At 31.0% G+C, this 19770-nt stretch overlaps 1 protein-coding gene across 1 annotated transcript in view; it reads left to right on the top strand.

The window, feature by feature from the left end:
* The first annotated feature begins 41 nt into the window (after positions 1 to 41).
* LOC142324725 (uncharacterized) overlaps positions 42 to 19770 on the top strand; it is a 33011-nt gene continuing 13282 nt past the window's right edge. The window contains exons 1-5 of the mRNA XM_075365644.1: positions 42 to 263; positions 880 to 1033; positions 6262 to 6468; positions 12498 to 12641; positions 14652 to 14814. Coding sequence (XP_075221759.1) covers positions 76 to 263; positions 880 to 1033; positions 6262 to 6468; positions 12498 to 12641; positions 14652 to 14814 — 856 coding nt within the window. The 5' untranslated portion in view covers positions 42 to 75. The remainder of the gene's footprint in view (positions 264 to 879; positions 1034 to 6261; positions 6469 to 12497; positions 12642 to 14651; positions 14815 to 19770) is intronic.

Below are 19770 nucleotides of genomic sequence, written 5' to 3' on the forward strand. Positions count from 1 at the left end.
TGGTATAAATAATTTATGCGTGCTTGCAAAAGGTTGTAGAACTGCATCATATAAAAACAAAAATGAACATTTGTTATGGATGACGAAGTTCTTGGTCATTTCTTGTGTTCCGATATTAGCGATGTATTTAAGAATTCCAAAACTTTGTCTTTTAGTTTATCAAATGAGCAACCACGAATGGACTTGATAGAGACTAGAATGGAAACTGTAACGGAAGCCAATGATGTTCTGAAGAATGGGATTTTGATAGAAACTAGCAAGGGGTAAGTGCATGCATGCAGTTTTTATTATTTTTTACTGCGTTATAAATTCTAATTATTGATTTTTAGTGCATTTATAACTAAAACTATTATCTTTGTGTCTTTCATAAATTTATCAATTGTTTTATATGTTATTGTCTAAAACGTTAATCTTACTCAGTTCCGTTTCAATTTAGGTTACAATCTTTCGATGAACAGTATTTTGTCATAATCGAACAGTGAAGAAGTTTTTGAATTATTGTGTGGACTTTAATCATATTTTTATTTGATTGTTATTTAGTTTTTATCTGAAATAGATTTTACTCAATTTAGCTTAATTATATTTAATGTGTTGAGTTTTAATTTCTGAACGTGATTAATTCGCTGTCCCTTCTTTACTGCTACTCTTTATAAAATGTTCAATGTAGTTGAATGGCATTCACTTTTTAAAGTTCTATTGACAACTGATTAGACGTATTAATATTCAGTGACAATTTTATGTAGTTTAATTAATGTTTATTATGAATATGGTAATAGAATTGTTCAATAGTGTAACAGTATACTGAGAAGTAATTAAGTTTTATAAAATTTATTTTAATTTCTGTTATGATCAGTGGTTTATTTTTAATTTTTTTTTTAGGGTAGAATGGTTATCTTTAACTGATGCATTAACATCTGGTGTGGGTGGCTTAAATCTCTCAGTTGAAGATTTTCAACATGTTGCTGCTCAACTACTAAGCAGTAGTCAACAGCAGCAGTCATTACCAGTTACTTCTGTCATAGATACTACCTCTGTATGTATTTACCTACTTTTCTCTTCCTTTATACAATTTCTCTTAGAATATTAAGTCGCATAATGATTAAAAATTTGTAAGAGATTTTAATGCAGTATTCATTTTAGTATTCTTCTGAGCACTAGTGGACCATTAATATTTCTACCTTTCATCTAGAATAATGATTTCAAAGTCTGCTTTGGCTCTGGATTTTTCAGAAGCTGTAAAATATCCTGCATCTTCACAAAAAAAAGTAACTGATTTTTTTACAATTTTTCCACCATAATAAGCAAGTGTATGATATGAAAATTTTTAAGAATATAGTATTTGCTCAACCTGTTTAGGATTTGAACCTAGACCTGGGACCTTTTCAATGAAAGGGTGTGATGTAACTTTTCCATGAAAGGGGTGAGAGGTTAGCAAACAGTACAGTTGTAATAAAGAAACAATAGTAGAAAATTCTTTCTAATTTATTTCAAACCATTAATATATAACAATTGCCTATTAACATTTTCAAAGTATATTAAATTTTGGAACTTACAATATAAGAAATTTTACGTATGAAAAGATCTGGGAGTACTGAAAATAAGATGAATATTGTGAATGTAAATTTACTATTTTCAGCTCCGTTTGGTGCTACAATAAGTGTATGATTTTATTCTAAATTAAAATCGCATCAGGGCTAAAGTTTATTTTTAGCAGTCATATGAGTGCTAATGTAATCTTTTTGTAGCCCTTATGTGTTAAAGCTTTCTACTAAAACATCAGTGCTAAAACTTGTGACACTTATGTTACTCCTAGCACATGAATACTAAAAATAACATGTACATTTATATTTAATTTTACTCATGTATTAAATGTAATTTTGAAAATGGAGGTACTCTGAAATATGTCAACTTTGAATGTTAAAGGGGCAATGCTAGGGATTGCATTGTTATATATGAAATTGTGATATGAGTGTATACATGTACTTCATTGCTTATATATTTTATTAATAAGAGTAATTATTTAGGTTATTAATAAGTATAAATATTTATTGAACCTTACAGTTAATACTACTCTACATATACTATTTTCATAAATAAAATACTACAATATTTGGCACTCAATTTCTGCAGTTTTTACTCTAAATGGGGCTAACTAATATCAGGTATAATAATTTTTTAATGTTTCAGGACCAAAGTCTTTTGTATTTGGTTTTATTAATCTCTAGTTTTATAAAGTTTCAAAGCCTTTGAAAATATTAATAAATTTACCAAATTTGAGATTAATAAACTTTAAGATTATTTACAAATTCTTCTCAATTCAGTATTTGTGTAGCATAAAATTTTTTTCTCCTGGAATATGTTGTAACTTTATACTTATTAACGTTAAAATTTTGATCAGTACATTTACAGTGACTAAAAATCTACTTAATGTTTGTTACAAATTTATAAAATCAGATATATTTTTATTCTGTGCAAAAATTTCAGATCATCTTTATTCATAGGATAAACCAGCAAACCTTTTTTTAAGTATGTTGATGATTGCTGTGTAATATATCATCATTAAACTCAGTTGGAAGTATTTAATAATGTTTATCAATTTTTGATACAAGATCCATGTGGTCTCTATCGCTACTATTTCAAAGTTTAAATTATTTATAAATACTAAATCTAAGGATTTGCTTTTTAATTTTTTTTATTTTGGTTACTCCATCTAATCTCTTCTAGGTGAGGAGACATGTTTTAAAATTTAACATTTTGATTTTAATTCGGCAAGGTAGGATTTTAATTTCAAAATTTAACAATACATTTTCAGTTTCATCATACATGCTTTGATATAGAGTAACATCTGAATTAGTAGGTACATAAATACTACCTAAAAGTTACTTATTTTTTACCTTAACTTGTAAGAGTTCTTACAAGTTAAGTTACTTAACTACTTGTAAGAGTTCAGAAATGTTTGAGCCTACTCGCAAAAGTCTAGAATTTATTTTCATTTAACTGTATCACCTTCAGTTTTTTTTTTTTTTAAGAGGTGGAGGAATTTCATTTATAATAAAAGTGTTGGATTCGCTAACACGTTCTGCAAGATGGTATTGAATGTGTAGTGCCTGCGCACTATCAACCAAACCTCCATGCCTGACTAACCACTCCTGGAAACTGCAGATGGGGCTTTACTTGTGGAGGGGGTGTAACACATACACACACACACAATTGGACACCACTAACATATGTGAAAACCCATACAATCAACTACACCAACCAAACCAAGCCACAACCAAAAATATCACATGCGTATCACACAAACACACCTCTATCAAAAAGACACATCTGCAGCAATCACAAACAAAAATAACACTCACTCAAAACTCAAACTCAAAAGCACATTTGGCAGTGTACACAAAATAACACTTACCATTTACAGCCACTGTTGTTGCTCTGAAGACACAGTGAACACACCATCAGGCTTTGGGGGAATGCCTGCGGCCTCATTACACCAAGGTGACCTTCAGATGCTCAGGAGACTCTCTAGGTGCTCAGCCGCGAGCCTGTCCTGCCTGGCACTCTCCGGTGCCTTGTTCTCTGTCAGGACTCCTTCCATTTGTGTAACTTCTCATTTACCTTCTTTACATACAACTCCACTGTCTCACTTATTGGGTCCTCTCATCAATACACCCTGTGTTTCTTCTGGCTGAAACATGGCTTCGACACCAAGGGCAGCCAGCATTTCTTCACATTCTCTTTCAAACCGTAGACAGCAAAAGTACACATGGGAGGGGGTTTCCTCCTCTGTGCATTCAGGACTTAGATCCGAAAAATATCAAAAGAATCTGAACAAATACAATCTGTGCTTCCATGGCCCATCAGGAACTGTGTTAAACTATATCCCAATGAACCATGGGTTCTCCTACACCAGCTCCTGATGTTTCTGATTAAGTGGTACATCATTCGTACCTTCATTCCTCTGTCCCAATGCTGTTGCCAGATTTCCATCAACTCCTCTGTGATCTCAGCCGTTAATCACCCTTTATTCACAGGTAGCAAAGGTTCTTGTAGTCTTTTCTTTTGCATGATTATCAACTCTAGGCAGCTCCTCAATCTTGCACTCACCCAAAGATCAATGTAATGTATTTTATCACCAGTTTTGAGATGATCCTGCTGTTTTCAAGTGTGAACTTCAACACCAATTTCTTTTCTACAAAGGATATCACCACCACGTCTTCTTTGGGACCAGCATAAGCCCAACCCCAGCCATCCAGTCTTTAATCACTTGGTAGGAGTCTTGTTTCTTGTCAATGGCTTCCTGTCTAGTGGGTTGGTCTAAGGACCGACCCTTGTGGGACTCCTCTATGTAGACTTCTTTCAACTTGTCAATCTTGCAGTTGTCCATCTTGCACACCAACCTGCGTTTCTTTAGGTATGATTGTACCATCTTGCATATATGAAGGAGCCCAATGCTCTTCTAGAGACCTCATTATGGCGATGTGAGAAACGCAGTTGAATGCATTCCTCATGTCGTAAGTTAACAAGGACACACATTCCTCACCGGTTACGCCTTGTGGCCCTTCTCATCACGTCACAAACAATAGCTACAGTATTCAGGGCAGACCTCCCCTTTTGGAAGAAGCCATACTGACTTTGAGAGAGCCTGCCCGCCTCTTCCACAGCCTCAGTTATCCTGTGCTGGAGGCATACGCTCAAAAGATAACCTTTAGTTTGGCAGATATTATAATTTTATAATTTCCAGTAACATGATAAATTTGATAACAGTAAATCTACGTATAAAGACTAAGTTCATTAAACCAGTATCCAGAGGAAGAAAAAAACTTAGTACAATCAGATATCATCAGTTCATTACATTTTGTTCATGGATCTTTAAATTTTGATAGTACTCAGTAGTAGTAGTAGTAGTAGTAACAGGTAGCAGTAGTAGTAGTAGTAGTAGTAGTAGTAGTAGTAGTATTAGTAGAACAGGCTAGTTTTTTGTTTTAGATGCTGATTTAATCATTTTGAAATACTATTTAATGACATTATCTGTCTCGCCCTTATCTTTTTACTCTGAAATGCCAAGTACAATTTCTTAATGTATTCTGTCTGATGTATAGTTAAATTTAATAGTAATATCAAATTTGTGTTTATTTTTTAAAACCAATATTGTAGATTATTAAATCAATAGTGCAGCCTTTTATTAAAATTTTCTTTGGATATTTTACCAGGAATACAATTTTATTTATGTTAACATAAAAGAAATCTGTTGGAAGAATCGGTTTAAGAATCTTTTATCTATTTCACCTGTAATATTATTTATATCTAGAAATTACAGTTAATACAAGATAGATTTCAATTATAGATAGCCAACAGTATAAGTGAATTAACTTAGCCTATGAATCGCTTGTCATGCTAGTGTTGCAAATAATTTTTTATAATATCATTATAGAATGCTAGAAGATGTCTTATAGAATGTATTGACTGACATTCAGTCACGTTTAATTTTTAAGAAGTTTTCAGCATAAAGTTAGTTAATGTAGAAATATTGTTCTTAAATAAAAACTTATATTTAAATATAACAAAATCAGTTTAAAAATTTATTCACAGTAATATAAACGTTTAAATACACTATGTTCTTGCAATAATTATGTCATTGTTTGTTAGGCAAATGTAACTAAATTTGGCTTTAAATCATTTATTTGTTTTGAATAATTTGTTTTGTTGACACTGATCACAGTTTGATTGTATAGATACTACATTTGTCATGACTATTTTATGACTTGTTTTATTGAACTTGTTTCTATTTAAATATTATCTAATCTGGTTGTTAGGTGTAGAGGCCACAAATATACTGTTTGTATTATATTATGTAAAAAATTTTTACTATTTTTTTTTTTTTTTTCATTTGTATTACGATGTCTACATAAAAAGAAAACAAGAATTATTCTTTTGTATATTTTTAATGCATTTGGTAATATGAATGTTCAGTTTGAAAGATATTCAGCTATACATATTTGTCAGTAGTATATTTTCTTATTCATGAAGTGATATATGATAAATGTATTTATATTCATTATCATTAACATTTAACTTAAACTTTAAAAACACTTGTAGGTCTATTGTTTGATATTTGATCAGTGTGGCTTTGATGTTTATATGAAAAGAAATTGTGTAATCTGTTGTATATTGATCTCGATACTCACTTTCATTGAATTTTCTTAATAATATATTTGAAAGCCCATAAAATATGTCATTTCAATGGTAAAGAGGTTTTAGAAATTGGAAAGTATTGCGGAAGTTGGTGAAACCATTCTTGGAGTTGAAGATGATGTTTTGGAGTTTACGACGATTGAAGCTAGTCAGAAAGTACTGGATGAACAGATTAGAAGCGATGGTGTCATATCATCTGAGAATTCTTCATCGGTTGGAGTATCTGAAAGTACAAACAGCGATTCATCTGTCCAATCAACAATTCCTCCACAGGTCAGTAGTCGTAATTAACATTTATTATTTATTTACTTAGTCGTCTTCTTCCATCAGCTGGGATTAGAGGTCTTATAAAGAGCACACAGTCCCTAAGTTTTACCCTTCACCATTTTCTTAGTCTGCATGCAAGTCAGTTTTTTCTGCTGTATCATCCACTTGTCCTAAATCATTTACTTAAAGTTGTGCATGTTAGATGTTCTAAACCGAATTAAGTATGTAGTAAGAAAGTATGATTTCCTTTTTTATTTTATTTTATTATTACCTTTTTTTATAAAGAAATTATTAACTTAATAGTGTTACTAGAATCCAATGAAAGCATTGGTGGTTGTAACAAAAAGACAGTAGTAACTTATATTGCAAACTCATTAATATTAAAATAAAACTAATTGTTTTTAGGGGGGGGGGGGGGGGTCTGGTCTAGCTTTTTTGTGATTTGACCTGTTTTAGTTTGCAGAATTTCCATTTTTCTTATTTATAGACGTCTTTGAGAAAGAAAAAGTATAATCAGATTGTTCCTATTCAATTTATAAAAAAATAGTATTCAGAACTATATTCCTACCATTTTTGAAGCAACACCTAAGGTGGTTTCTACTAGTTTAAAAACACTTTCAAGTAGTGAGGTATACAACACAGGAATTTTTTGATTACATACCACGATTTTTAATATTTTTACATTTTAAATTTATGTTTACAAAAATGTTAATTATTAGATATGCAAACTAATTATTAGGCATATAACTATTATTAGGCATATGCAAACTAATTAATTCCTTAATAGTATTAATATTTAGCCATTGTGTAACTGATACTGGTACCTGTTTTTTAAAAGTTCCCTTCTGATTTCTATTATTATGGGTTATGCTTGAAAGATAAGTGACAGATGGTGTGAAGCATTACCAATCTGAATACTGGAGTACTCATATGTATTGTCTCTCTGTAATGTCTTGTAAGAAGGAAAATTACAAAAATTGGATTTAAGATAAGGTGTTAGTGGACTTTTCAAATCAGTAATGTGACAAAGAATCTGCTTGTCAGGGAAGCTTTGTACAAATAAATAGTTTCTGCTATTAAACTGATTGAGGCTTGTCTGTTAGCAGTTCATTACTGAATGGAAAATCAGAAAAGTTTTTCAAAAAGTTAAAACATAATGAATTTTAAAGCCACAGATTTTTGGTTATCTGCTGAAAATGTAGGAAGCAAATTTAGTTTAAAAGCTTATGGGGAAAACCTAGCAGCTGATGAAAATACTGGAAACTTGAAGAACAGTGCATTCATAAAATTGTTGTGTAGTATGCTTTAAAATTATGTGGTGCATTCTGTTCTTTCAGCATAAGATTGGTTGCCGTGTGGGTTCATTGCTGATTGCTTGGTAATAAACCAAAATATCAGTTGTCAAGTTGTGATTGAACATGTTTGTGTTGTTTCATTTATCAGAATCAATAGTTGTAAGTAAACGTAATTATTCTATTGGTAGAGGAACGCATTTTTCTCATTGAACATGTCTTTTTTGAAGGTGACAAATATAATGATTTAGTGAAGTACAGGTTTTCTGAAAAGTTTCTCCAAATACTCCTGTTTCTCACCACAATGCAGTTCAAATTTGGACAACAGGCTCTGTTGAAGACTCATTAAAGTGAAACCCCACCAAAACTAAATGAACAGAAGCTGCTTGGAATTTCTGATGCTATGACCAAAGGTCCATCAATGTCAATGCGTAAGGAGCAAGATATCATACTTGCTACCCCACATAAAACTATAAGAAAAGAACTGAAATTTTTCCATTACAAAGTAATGTGTATTCAAAAACTGAAAAAGACCAAAAATTAATCATGCTAAAAAGACTAAAAATGATCATGCCAAAAGCTAAATTATTTTCAGTGGTTTGTATGTTTTATTGACCAAAATTCTGCAGGTATTCTCAACATTATGGTTTTTTTTTTAATAGATGAAGCATGGGTTCATCTGGGAGGGTATATTAATTGACAATATACATGACTGTTGATGACAACTAACTAACCCCCATGAATTGCTTGAAAATTTTTACACAAAGTGAAAGTTGGAGACTGGGTCAGTGTGAGTAGAACGCGTATTGTTGGTCCAGCCTTTTTTGAAAATATAGTTAATAGTGATCATTATTGTGCTGTTTTAATAAACTTCATTAGTCAGTTAACAGAAGTGGAAATCAGTCATGGTTGGTTTGATTAAGATGGCGCCACATTGCACACAGCTAATAGGTCAATGAATTTTATGAAATGTCTTTGGTGAACGAATCATTTTGAGGGTTTTGTGGCCTGCACAAATGCCCGTTCTGACTCGCCGAGATTACTTTCTAAGGGGGCAGCAAAACAAGCAATGTGTTGCAAAAGACCATGTATGATTGACAAACTAAAAACCGCAATAAAGACAAATGTAGGAGACATTGCAGTACATTAGCTGGTTAAAGTGTTTGAAAACAAACTGAAACATGTGCAGTGTTGTATTGATGTTGGAGGAGGTAATTTTCAACAACTCATAAACTATTCTAGTTATTGTAATATCCATTTCTATAAAATAATGAAATAAAAATACAAAGTAATAATTAAGAAAGTTTCATCATTACTCTTCCATAATTCTAGTGCACAGCAACTTTCCAAACTCACTATGTAATAAACTGTCTGAAATCCTCCAGAAATTTTTAAGGATGATGTTTTTATGCTAATGAAACTAAATTATTTTATCGGACTAGATCCAGTAATCAGTCTCAAAAAAATCAAGATCATATCAGTGTGTTGCTATATGAAAATGTGTACCCCCTTATCTCTGCAAGATTCTATCATTAATACTTATTTCTACTGACTGACTCATTAAAATGAAATATAGACTCATAATAAAACTTTCTTAGTACAATATCAGCGTCAATTTTGTGGAAAGTGGGTATTCCAAAACATGCTGAAGCGTATTTAGAAACTTAACTGCTGGTAGGCCATTAAAAAAAATAAGAGAATAAAATACTATTACTTGTTTTCTGATTTTACACCTACTTTTATTTCTCTAGTCACCAGTGTTTGCTAAGAATTTCAGGTATCTAAGAACAAACTTTTTAATTTAATGTTCATAAAACTCTGTTATCTGAAATTTCTGCCATTTCAGTTCTGTTTTCAGCTTATCACTGTTCTCAAACCATTGATAAACAAACCACTTTTTTAGCTAAAGAAGGATATGCTAGTCATTAGGTGCAAGATATGGATTGTAAGAGGAGTGATCGTAAAGTTAGCAAATGTATTGAATCTTGATTCGTATGGGCAGCAGTTTTAGACCAAGCATATCATATATGAGAACAGTTCTTGATGACCATCTCATGTTGCTGGTTCTGAATTGCACACTTAGTTTTGGAAGTGTTTCACAGTAAACCTCAACTGATTGTTTTTTCTGTCCATGAAATCCAGTAGTAGAATATTTTGTCCCTGAAAACAAGCTACCATGCTCTTTTGAGCTGATTGGGTTTGCTTGGATTCTTTTGACTTTGGTGAACCTGAATGATGCTATTGTATGGATTGTTTTTTGGACTCTTTATTGACGTATGAAATATTGTTCAACATGTAGCGGTATCGAGAATCCATACTATCTACCACATCATGTGATGTTTAAAGAAAATAGCATTATAATAAAAAGAGTAGTCTTTGACGCGTCTGCTAAGACAGATAATGGAATATCACTCAATGATACCTTGATGGCAGGACCTGTTGTCCAACATGACTTAATATCAATCGTTTAACATTTCAGAACGCATGTTTATGCAATGATTGCTAATATTGCAAAGATGTACCGACAAGTGTGTGTTTACTAGAAAACTGACGCAATGGATTTTGTGTGAAGCGATAAAGAGATCAAACACTGTCACATACAGAACTGCATCTGCCTCATTCCTTGCCACAGGATGTATAATTCAATTAATTTTATTTAGCATAGCTCTGTTGGAATATATAATAGGTTTTTTTTATATAAATTATAATTTCTGCTTACCAACAATTATTAGTAGTGATTATGTTCTAGCGCTTTTGGAAAATATTATTTCCATCTTCATGAACATATGTTAATTAAATATATATTATAAATTCACATATTAAATAGAGTTAGATGAAATTTATATAAAACATAACAATTGATCGTGAAGTAAGTAAAATGAAGTTGTGTGTATATGCGTCTTGTCATTAAATAAGTCTCAACTGTTATGTTTGCTGGAATGAAATTAGTTTGGCCAACATAGGAATCAATAATTATTGTTTAAAATCTGTTTGAATAAAATATTATTATGAAAATTTGTTTGTTTGTTTATCAGATTGTTGTTATTTAAGTACAAACAAACTTTTTCTAGAATATTTGTTTTATAAAGAATATTAGAGTATTCAAAAATATTAATAAAATTGATTAGGTTATAATTATAATTCTGTTCCAAAATATGTTTGGCAAAATTAGATTGTTCTTTGTGTCCTTTATTTATACAGTTGATGTGTTCTTTAATCCTAGTCGAAAAAATCAATTAGTCATATGATGTATTCCAAATTGCAGTCTGCACATTTCAAACTATAAATTAAGTAATAATAAATTTAATTTAGATAAACAGGTGTATACGGTTATCAAGAATACATTTGCACTCTGCTAGTTTTTTTGTAATGTGACATTTTTATCTTGAAGTTTAAGCTAGTTTGCGGTTTAAAAATTTTTTAGCTGTTTGCAAACTTTATTTTTTATTTCTTGAGATTGCTAAACATATCTTGGGCTGAGGTCTGGGACCATTTGTCAATTGTAGTAGAACATCACAGTTTTTTTTACATAAAATTCAAAGTTAAATTCAACTTAAACATATTAAAATATTCAACATATGATAATTTTACCGATAATTGAGTTATATCCATTATATATTAGAGTAAGAGTCCCTATCCATACACGTAAGAAGACTCTTTTCTTTATGTTTGTAATTTTTTTTGGAACTCTTCAGCCAATTTTACAATAATTTTGTTATTAATGAATTGAATTGTTTCTGTGCCTAATTAAAATTCTGTTAAAGGAATATTTGATTGCAACTCATTACCTCCTTTTAGTTTCATCAGTGGAAACTTATCGACAATCTGTGTCTTGCTTTCAATAAAAATTTTTTCCCCAGACTTGAAATGATCATCCTATTGCTTAAAATGGGTAAAACTTTATACATAACCTGCAGCTAGTTGTTATTGTATCTCTTGGGAATTCAGAAGTAAATGTTTGATGACTACGCTCTTAAAAATTTTCACTGAGCAAGTACACTTCTTAAAGGAGTTGGCACTGTAATTGAATGTTGAACATGTATTTATAAAAAAAAATATTTTTTAAACTGCTGTTTTTAGTTAATTTTTAATGACTATTTCAAAACCAACTGATAAGGTTGCCAATTTGGTTTTGGTTTTAAAAGCATCATCTTTAAGTTTTTAAGTTCAATACTTTGTCTCTTGTTTTTGAATTATTATTGCTATCTCTTTAATTATCAAATGACCATTGTAATATTTTATGCCACTTCACCTACCTCCATGGCACAATAGTAGTGTCTCTGCCTTTCATCCAGAAGGTTCTGGATTTGAATTCCCAGGCTTTGCATTCATTATGCTGTCAATTCATTTATCATGACATGGTTGTGATTGGATGTAAGCCTGTAGTTGCTTTGAGAATAGATAAATTATTATTGTAGATAAATTAAAAGCAATTGAAGTATTAACCTGTAACTGTAGAATCTGTATTAATAATTTCCAATTCACTTTTTTTTACTTGTGTTTTTTTTTTCTTTTTTATGTTTCTGTTACTGGCAAATCAGCTAACCAAAATGTAGTAACCACTTTTTTTTGTACAAATTTCTGTGATCTTTTTTATTATAATTTATGTTATTGTTTTGTTCAGAGTTTCATTATTTCTTTTAATTATTAAAAGTATCTATTTAATTGATTTTACTTCAAAAATAAAAAGACATTATATTAAACTATTTTAATTTTACTGAGGACTGTAATCTTTATTTTTAGGTGAAAAAGAAAGGTGGGTGGCCCAAAGGACGTAAAAGAAAACCTGAGCTGCTGGAAAATAGACCACCAAAGGCTCCTTCTACAGGTTATGTTCTGTATCTTAATGAAAAAAGGAAACTGTTCAAGGATATGCCATTTCCTGAGGTTATTAAAATTTTTATTATTTACATCTTAATGAATAATTTACTAGAAGGATTTAGGAGGTTGATAAAATGATGTGTTCGTCAAAGAGTTGTACTCTGCCGGTTGCAATTAGTCCATTTTCAGAACATTTTGATTAATGAAACATTAAACATGTTCAAAATACATAATACATTCCAAGATTAATAAAATATAACAAACTAAGAAAAAATTTATTGTAAAATCCTACAGAATTACTAAATCCTAAAAAATAAATTTACACTGTAAAACTCCAAAATATTTTATTAATTCATGAACACCACTTAAAAATACAACCGTATCTGTAAAATTGGGAGTAGTCTGAGTGTAAGGTAAGAAATGCAATATTTTTTTATTTAATATGAAGTATTGTGGTATTTAATTCTCTGCATATTATCATTTTAAAAATCAGTGATATTTATACAAACTAATATTGACACACTACACATATAATAATGTCTATATATTTAAAAATATTCTTGTAAAAAATGAAGCATTAATAACATTAATAAAATTTCAGTAAGTTTTATATCAAAGAATGAATATTATTTCATTTCAGCTTCACTGTTGTTTTATTGGATTGTAATTTTGTTGATAAACGATGTAGATTTAAATTACAGAGTAGGATGTTTTTGGGTGTGTTTTTGGGGTTTCTGTATTTTTTAAGTTGTTCCTACTGTTCTGTTTACTTGAAATACCATAAATAAAAACCAATTTTTCAAAAATCCACAAAGAATTATAAGATTTACATTGTTATACAACTGATAGAATGATTATATGATTATATATATAATAATACAGTATAGACTTTTTTTTAATCAATATTATCCGCTGTTTGTGATGTTCCTATGATATGTTTACAAATCATAAAAAATTAAAGAAAAGATTGTGACTATTATGTCATTTTAATGTTATTTTTCACATGTTATATAACCATCTTTTTTTTTTAGCCAAAAAAACTATTTTTTTAAATTGGCATTATTTTTAGTCACAAAATATTGGGAAAAAAAACAAATACAAAAATTGTAATTTCAAAAATGAAGAATAACCACACTCACTATAATGGAAACATGCTTGTAACCAAAAACAAAAGGAGCAGACACCAAAAATAGAAATTTAAACTTTATAGAATACTACACCTTAGCTATGCAGAAGTAAATAGAAATGTTCCTTGGATTGTTATTTATTTATAGTTTCTACAAATTCCACCATATATACTACAGAAATATTCACTATCAGGAAATACCAAAAATGTAATTGTTTAATTCCAACAAACTCTGCCCAAATATACCCTGACAGCCATTATATTAAATTTAAATATAAATTTTCAGTTTTCTATAAATATACATTCTTACAAGAGTGTATAACTGTGTACACTGTTACAAGAGTGTAAGAGTCTTCATTACAATGAAGAGCAATTTCACTCATTTACTACAAAAGATTGAAATAAGTTATTTGATACCTGTTATTGTGAAAATTCAAACAGCAATTTTGGAGTTTAAGTGTGTTGTTACTAACTTCACTTTTAATCATTGATTTTCTTTTGATTTTTTGGATATTGTTTTTTTTTAAAATCAAAATGGATTAAACTAAATGGATATTTGGTTTTCATCGTTGTATAAAAAATTAGTTGAATTAAGATGGTTTTATTTTCCAATTTATTTATTTTACTGCATGAAAGCGAGTGTTTAAAATAATGAAATTATTTTTTAGAAAGATGTTTGCTTAAATTTTCACACTTAATTAAAATTCTAAGGTTATAGTAAAAAGTACATTTTTATTATAAAGTTGTTACTAAATTCATCTAGTTACATTTAATCATTTTTACAATAAAAATATTACAAAAGGAAATATATTTTTTAACATTTTTGGTAAATTTATTTCTTAGATTAAGGTAATTAAATTGTTTACTATAGTGTATGGTAGTATCTGTATTTTTATCTTTTACCATTTATTCTTTGTAATATTTATCTTACTGTTGTTATCATTTTTCAGGTGACCAAATTATTAGGTAATGAATGGAGTAAGCTTAGCTTAGAAGAAAAAAGAGACTATCTTGAACGAGCTGAATTAGATAAGAAGAGATATAGAGAAGAGCTGCGTATCTATCGAAAGTCTGAAGCATATCAGTCATATCTACGTCGGAAACGGATAAAAAGTACTCATTTTTATGTTTAATCATATGAGATTGAATTAAAAACAGATTTTATATATATATGTCTTTATACAGGTGATTCAAAGAAACGGGAAATTTAAAAAATTAAATAACGTTAATGAAAAATTTTATTTAGAAAATGAATTTTATTTTATGTAATTGTACAAATGTTGCCATTTGTGGATACATACATTTTAATTTATTTTTTAAAGATGACATCTTGCAGGTGACTTCCTCTTCTACGTAAACACTCACAAAGTCTCTTCGTTAAATTGTTCATGGTTTGACGTAACATCTCAACTGGATTTTCCGCAATTGCTTCTCGGATCTTTGCCTTCAGTTCTTCCGTTGTAGCAGGTCTACTGTGGAACACTTTGCTTTTAAGGTGACCCCACAAAAAGTAATCGCAAGCTGAGAGATCAGGCAATCTGGGAGGCCATCTAATGTCACCATTTTGTGAAATGACACGTCCAAACAATCGGCGTACAGCTGCCATAGATATTCGTGCAGTATGTGACGTTGCTCCGTCTTGTTGAAACCAGGCTGTGTTAAGAATTGGTGGAAATCTCTTTTGTTGTTCCACAACAAAGGTTTCAAGCATGGCTATGTAACGAGCCGATGTCACTGTAATCGCAAGACCGTTGTCATCCTCAAAAAAATAAGGGCCTATAACACTAAGATGACATAGCACACCAGCGTCCGTTGGCTGTGCAACGGACAATGGTGTAGCTGCGTAGGATTTTCTTGTGCCCAGTATCTGCTCAGTTCGTGAACAAAGTCTTCGTTATCATTTATCTTCTGAAGCATTACATTACAGAATTGTGCTCGCACAACTGCATCGTTCAGTTTCAGTTCCTAGACGATCTGCAACTGGTATGGATGGTATTGCAAGTCTTTCACTAACATTCTTCGAACACTTGAACTATGCAATTGTAAAGATGCTGAGAGACGATGGATTGACCGATGTGGACTTTGTGTGACAGCATCTTGTAAAGCTTGAACATTCTGTGGTGTACGGACGGTTCACTCACGGCCTGGAGGTTTGTTTTTCATTGCTGAACCAGTTTCCTCAAAATTAGATATCCATGTTTCAATTGCATGTGCTGATGGAACACGGTCGTGCCGTCCCAGATTAAAATGACGGCGAAATTCTCTACGCGCTCCCTCCACACTGTCATTGTTTTTGTAAAACACTTTGATAGTAAATGCACATTGCGCACCACTCCAAGGATCCATGACAACTAAATGACAGGTTAGGTTAGAGAGGCTGGTGCCACTTATCAAGTGGTACCAATCGCTCATGGCTACCAACACAACTTTCAAAATTTCCCGTTTCTTTGAATCACCTGTATATAAATTCAAAAGTTTGTAGATCTGTCTTTGTTTGCAACAGCATCACGCGAGAACTAACTGACCGATTACTTTCAAATTTTCAGGATACATTCGTGTTATCCCAGGGAAGGTTTGAAGTCGTAGATTGAGGCCTTAGCCTCCTTGGGGTTGATTTTTAATATTCTCTCAACCATGAGGATAACGAATGCATCGGGGGGGCCAGAGGGTGGAACCCCCTGGCCAGACGGTTAGGTGAGCAAAATGTGCCCTGACTGGCTAGTATATTTATATTCTATTATAACTTCTGTGTATGTCAGTTAAATATGAAGTAACTTTAAAAGGTTCCTCAAACTGGTTTCTTCTGTTTCAAATAATAATGGAACGGAAGGGGTGGTGTAGCGACCTGACACGCTACGAGGCGGGATCTTCTCTCCTCGGGTTGGGGGGGGGGGGGAATTGAGATGTTTCAAATAATATTAATAATTATAATAATAATATTAACAAAGAAATTGTTTCAAAAGTTGGAGCATTTGTGATATCATTTGGCTGGCATGAAATTTTTTCAGCTGTGTTGGTGTAGTATTATTGTAAAGTCTACTTAGTTCAAAATGTTCATCGTTTAACGATTTACAAGTATCAGATTTTTTTCATTTTGCTTCAGAAGTTGTGTTAGAGAGTTAACAGTGTGGAAAAGATGACGATGGAGAATCGAAGTAAACATAAGTTTATAAATCCAGAAGTTTTCTGTGCAGGTCATTTTCACATTAGCATTGATGTTCATAGTACAGTGAAGTAGCTGAAAAGGTTTCTTCTCAGCTGCTTCAAGGAGCAAAAGTGTGAAGCTATCAAGGAAACTATTTCGAGAAAATATAATGTAAAACTTTTTAATGGATTCAGTCTTTCCCAAATAAAGGTATTCTGAAATTTTTTAAACTACTTTGTGAGTAAATGTACGTACAGGATGATTCTGGAGGAAAGGTAAATAATTAAGGAACTGATTCTAGAGCTAGAAATAGGAAAAATGTTCATACAAACATGTCCAAAAATGCTTTATTGAATTACAGTTAGCAAAAAATTTTGTATGAGTTTCAGTTTCCCCAGTGAAATAGATTATATCAAAATTTTTAAGGCGTTATATAAGGAGTAAACTTTATGGTTTCTAATGTTTTTTGACCTGATGAAAATTAAATAAAACAGATTCCAGAACTGTATCTCCCATAATTTTCATGATACCAATGTTAAACAGAAAAATTTGATGATAAAAAACATATTTTTAGTTTTGAAGTACAATAACTTAAATCAGTGCTTGAATTTTACTATGAAATTGTAATTCATAACTACATTATGAAAATTTAATTCTGAGGAAATTGATATAATGTTTGTGAAAAACCAACAAATCAACTTGTATTTAAAACAAAACGTAATAGAGAAATATTTTGAATTTGTAAAAATTAAAAGTGGCTGTTTTATTACAATAAATCTAGATCTTTGAAAAATTAGGTTGGCAATACTAACTGTATCATAAAATTAATTTGAATATTTTTCAATGATATTTGAATATCATTGTTTTCATAAAATTGTGATTATATGTTAATAGTAAACATATAATACATTCAGTAGTTATTTTTGACATCATTTTGATTGTGCTTAATTATTTTTGAGAATTAAATTATGGGGTGTTTTTGTGTTTCTTGTACTCTAAACTTTAAGATTTTTACAATCAAATCTAAATTTAAAAAAGTGAAATTTCATTTTGTCTTCTTTGCATTGTAAAATGTTGCATCTCTTCACTTGTGCAGAATATGCTGATGTGATTTTTGTGATGGAAGTGTTTCAGCTGCAGTGGAAGATTATCGATGTAGGTATCCTGGATGAGTAGTTCCATACCATATAGTATTTTTGTAGAATTTTTAATCTTTATGAGAATGGTACGATTCCCAGTGCTTGTTTCATGAATGTCACTGGTACATGGTGATGAAAGGGAAAATGTTCTTAAGGTGGTACAGCTTAGTTCTAACGGTTTTTTTTTTGTTTTCAGTCATTTGACTGGTTTGATGCAGCTCTATGCTAGTCATTTCATTTCAGTATAGCCCCTACATCCTACATCTGTAACAGTTTGTTTTACATATTCCAAACGTTGCCTGCCTGCACAATTTTTTTTTCTACCTGTCCCTCTACTATTAAAGCAACTATTCCAAGATGCCTTAATATGTACCTATAAGTCTGTCTCTTCTTTTAACTATATTTTTCCAAATGCTTCTTTCCTCATCAATTTTCTGCAACACCTCTTCATATGTCACTTTATCCACCCATCTGATTTTTAACATTTTCCTGTAGCACCACATTTCAAGAGCTAATCTTTTCTTCTCAGGTACTCTGATCGTCCAAGTTTTACTTCCATATAAAGCGACACTCCAAACATATACCTTCAGAAATCTTTTCCTGACATTTAAATTAATTTTTGATGTAAACAAATTATATTTCTGACTGAAAGCTCATTTCGCCTGTGTTATTCAGCATTTTATGTCACTCCTGCTTCGTCCATCTTTAGTAATTCTACTTCCCAAATAACAAAATTCTTCTACCTCCATAATCTTTTCTCTTCCTATTTTCACATTCAGTGGTCCATCTTCATTATTTCTACTATATTTCATTACTTTCGTTTTGTTCTTGTTTATTTTCATGCGGTATTTCTTGCATAGGACTTCATCCATGCCGTTGATTGTTTCTTTTAAATTTAGTCCTATAATGAGCTTGTGAAGAATTTCTACACAACTTGGCATTCCACAAAATAAAGTGTGTGGGAATTACATGCTCACAGACTGCATCCTTATCGTATTCAGAAAGTTCAACGCCTCCAGCTTGGTGCCCTTCCTGACGACTGTAGTTTGGACAACCTATTTTCAGACAAAGCTACTTTTACTGATATGACATAAACAGCACAGAATTCGCATCAGTGGTCTGAAGAAAATCCACATGCTGTAGTTGAATCAACTTTTCATCTATAATTTTCAGTGAACATTTGGTGTGACATGATCGATAACCAATTAATAGGCTCTTTAATACTAGAATATGTCACGGTGAGATATTATGTGAAATTTTTAAACAATGAATTTTACAGTGTTTGGAAATCTCATTGACAAAGCAAATCAAAATGTACTATCAACTGATGGAGCACCAACAACTTTTATAAATGAAATAACACAAAAAAAGAAAGATTACTGGTAAAATGGATAATGGTAGATGGCTGTTAAATTGACCACCTAGATCGCTGAACCTTACTTTCTTAGATTACTGTTTATGGGGAAGGATGAAATGTGAGGTATACAAGCAAAAAGTAGACACACATGATGAACTGATGACTTGCATCAGTTGCAGCTGCGCGGCTGCCCTTATCAATGAATGTAAAAAATATATCATTAGGTTGGCTGGAGAAAATGTAAGGAAAGAGTTGAACAGTATGTTGATGTCAGTGGTGGAATTTTCATTAATAGTAAATTAATAAATATAAACTACAATGAGTATTTTTTTTTTAAAGTAAATCAAAAGTATTTTTATTTTCAAAGGTGTTAATTTATTGTATTAAAAACAGCTTTTTTTAATTTTTACAAATTATAAAGTTTTTTT

The sequence above is a fragment of the Lycorma delicatula genome, chromosome 5 (genome assembly GCF_047948215.1).
Source record: "Lycorma delicatula isolate Av1 chromosome 5, ASM4794821v1, whole genome shotgun sequence".
NCBI lineage: Eukaryota > Metazoa > Arthropoda > Insecta > Hemiptera > Fulgoridae > Lycorma > Lycorma delicatula.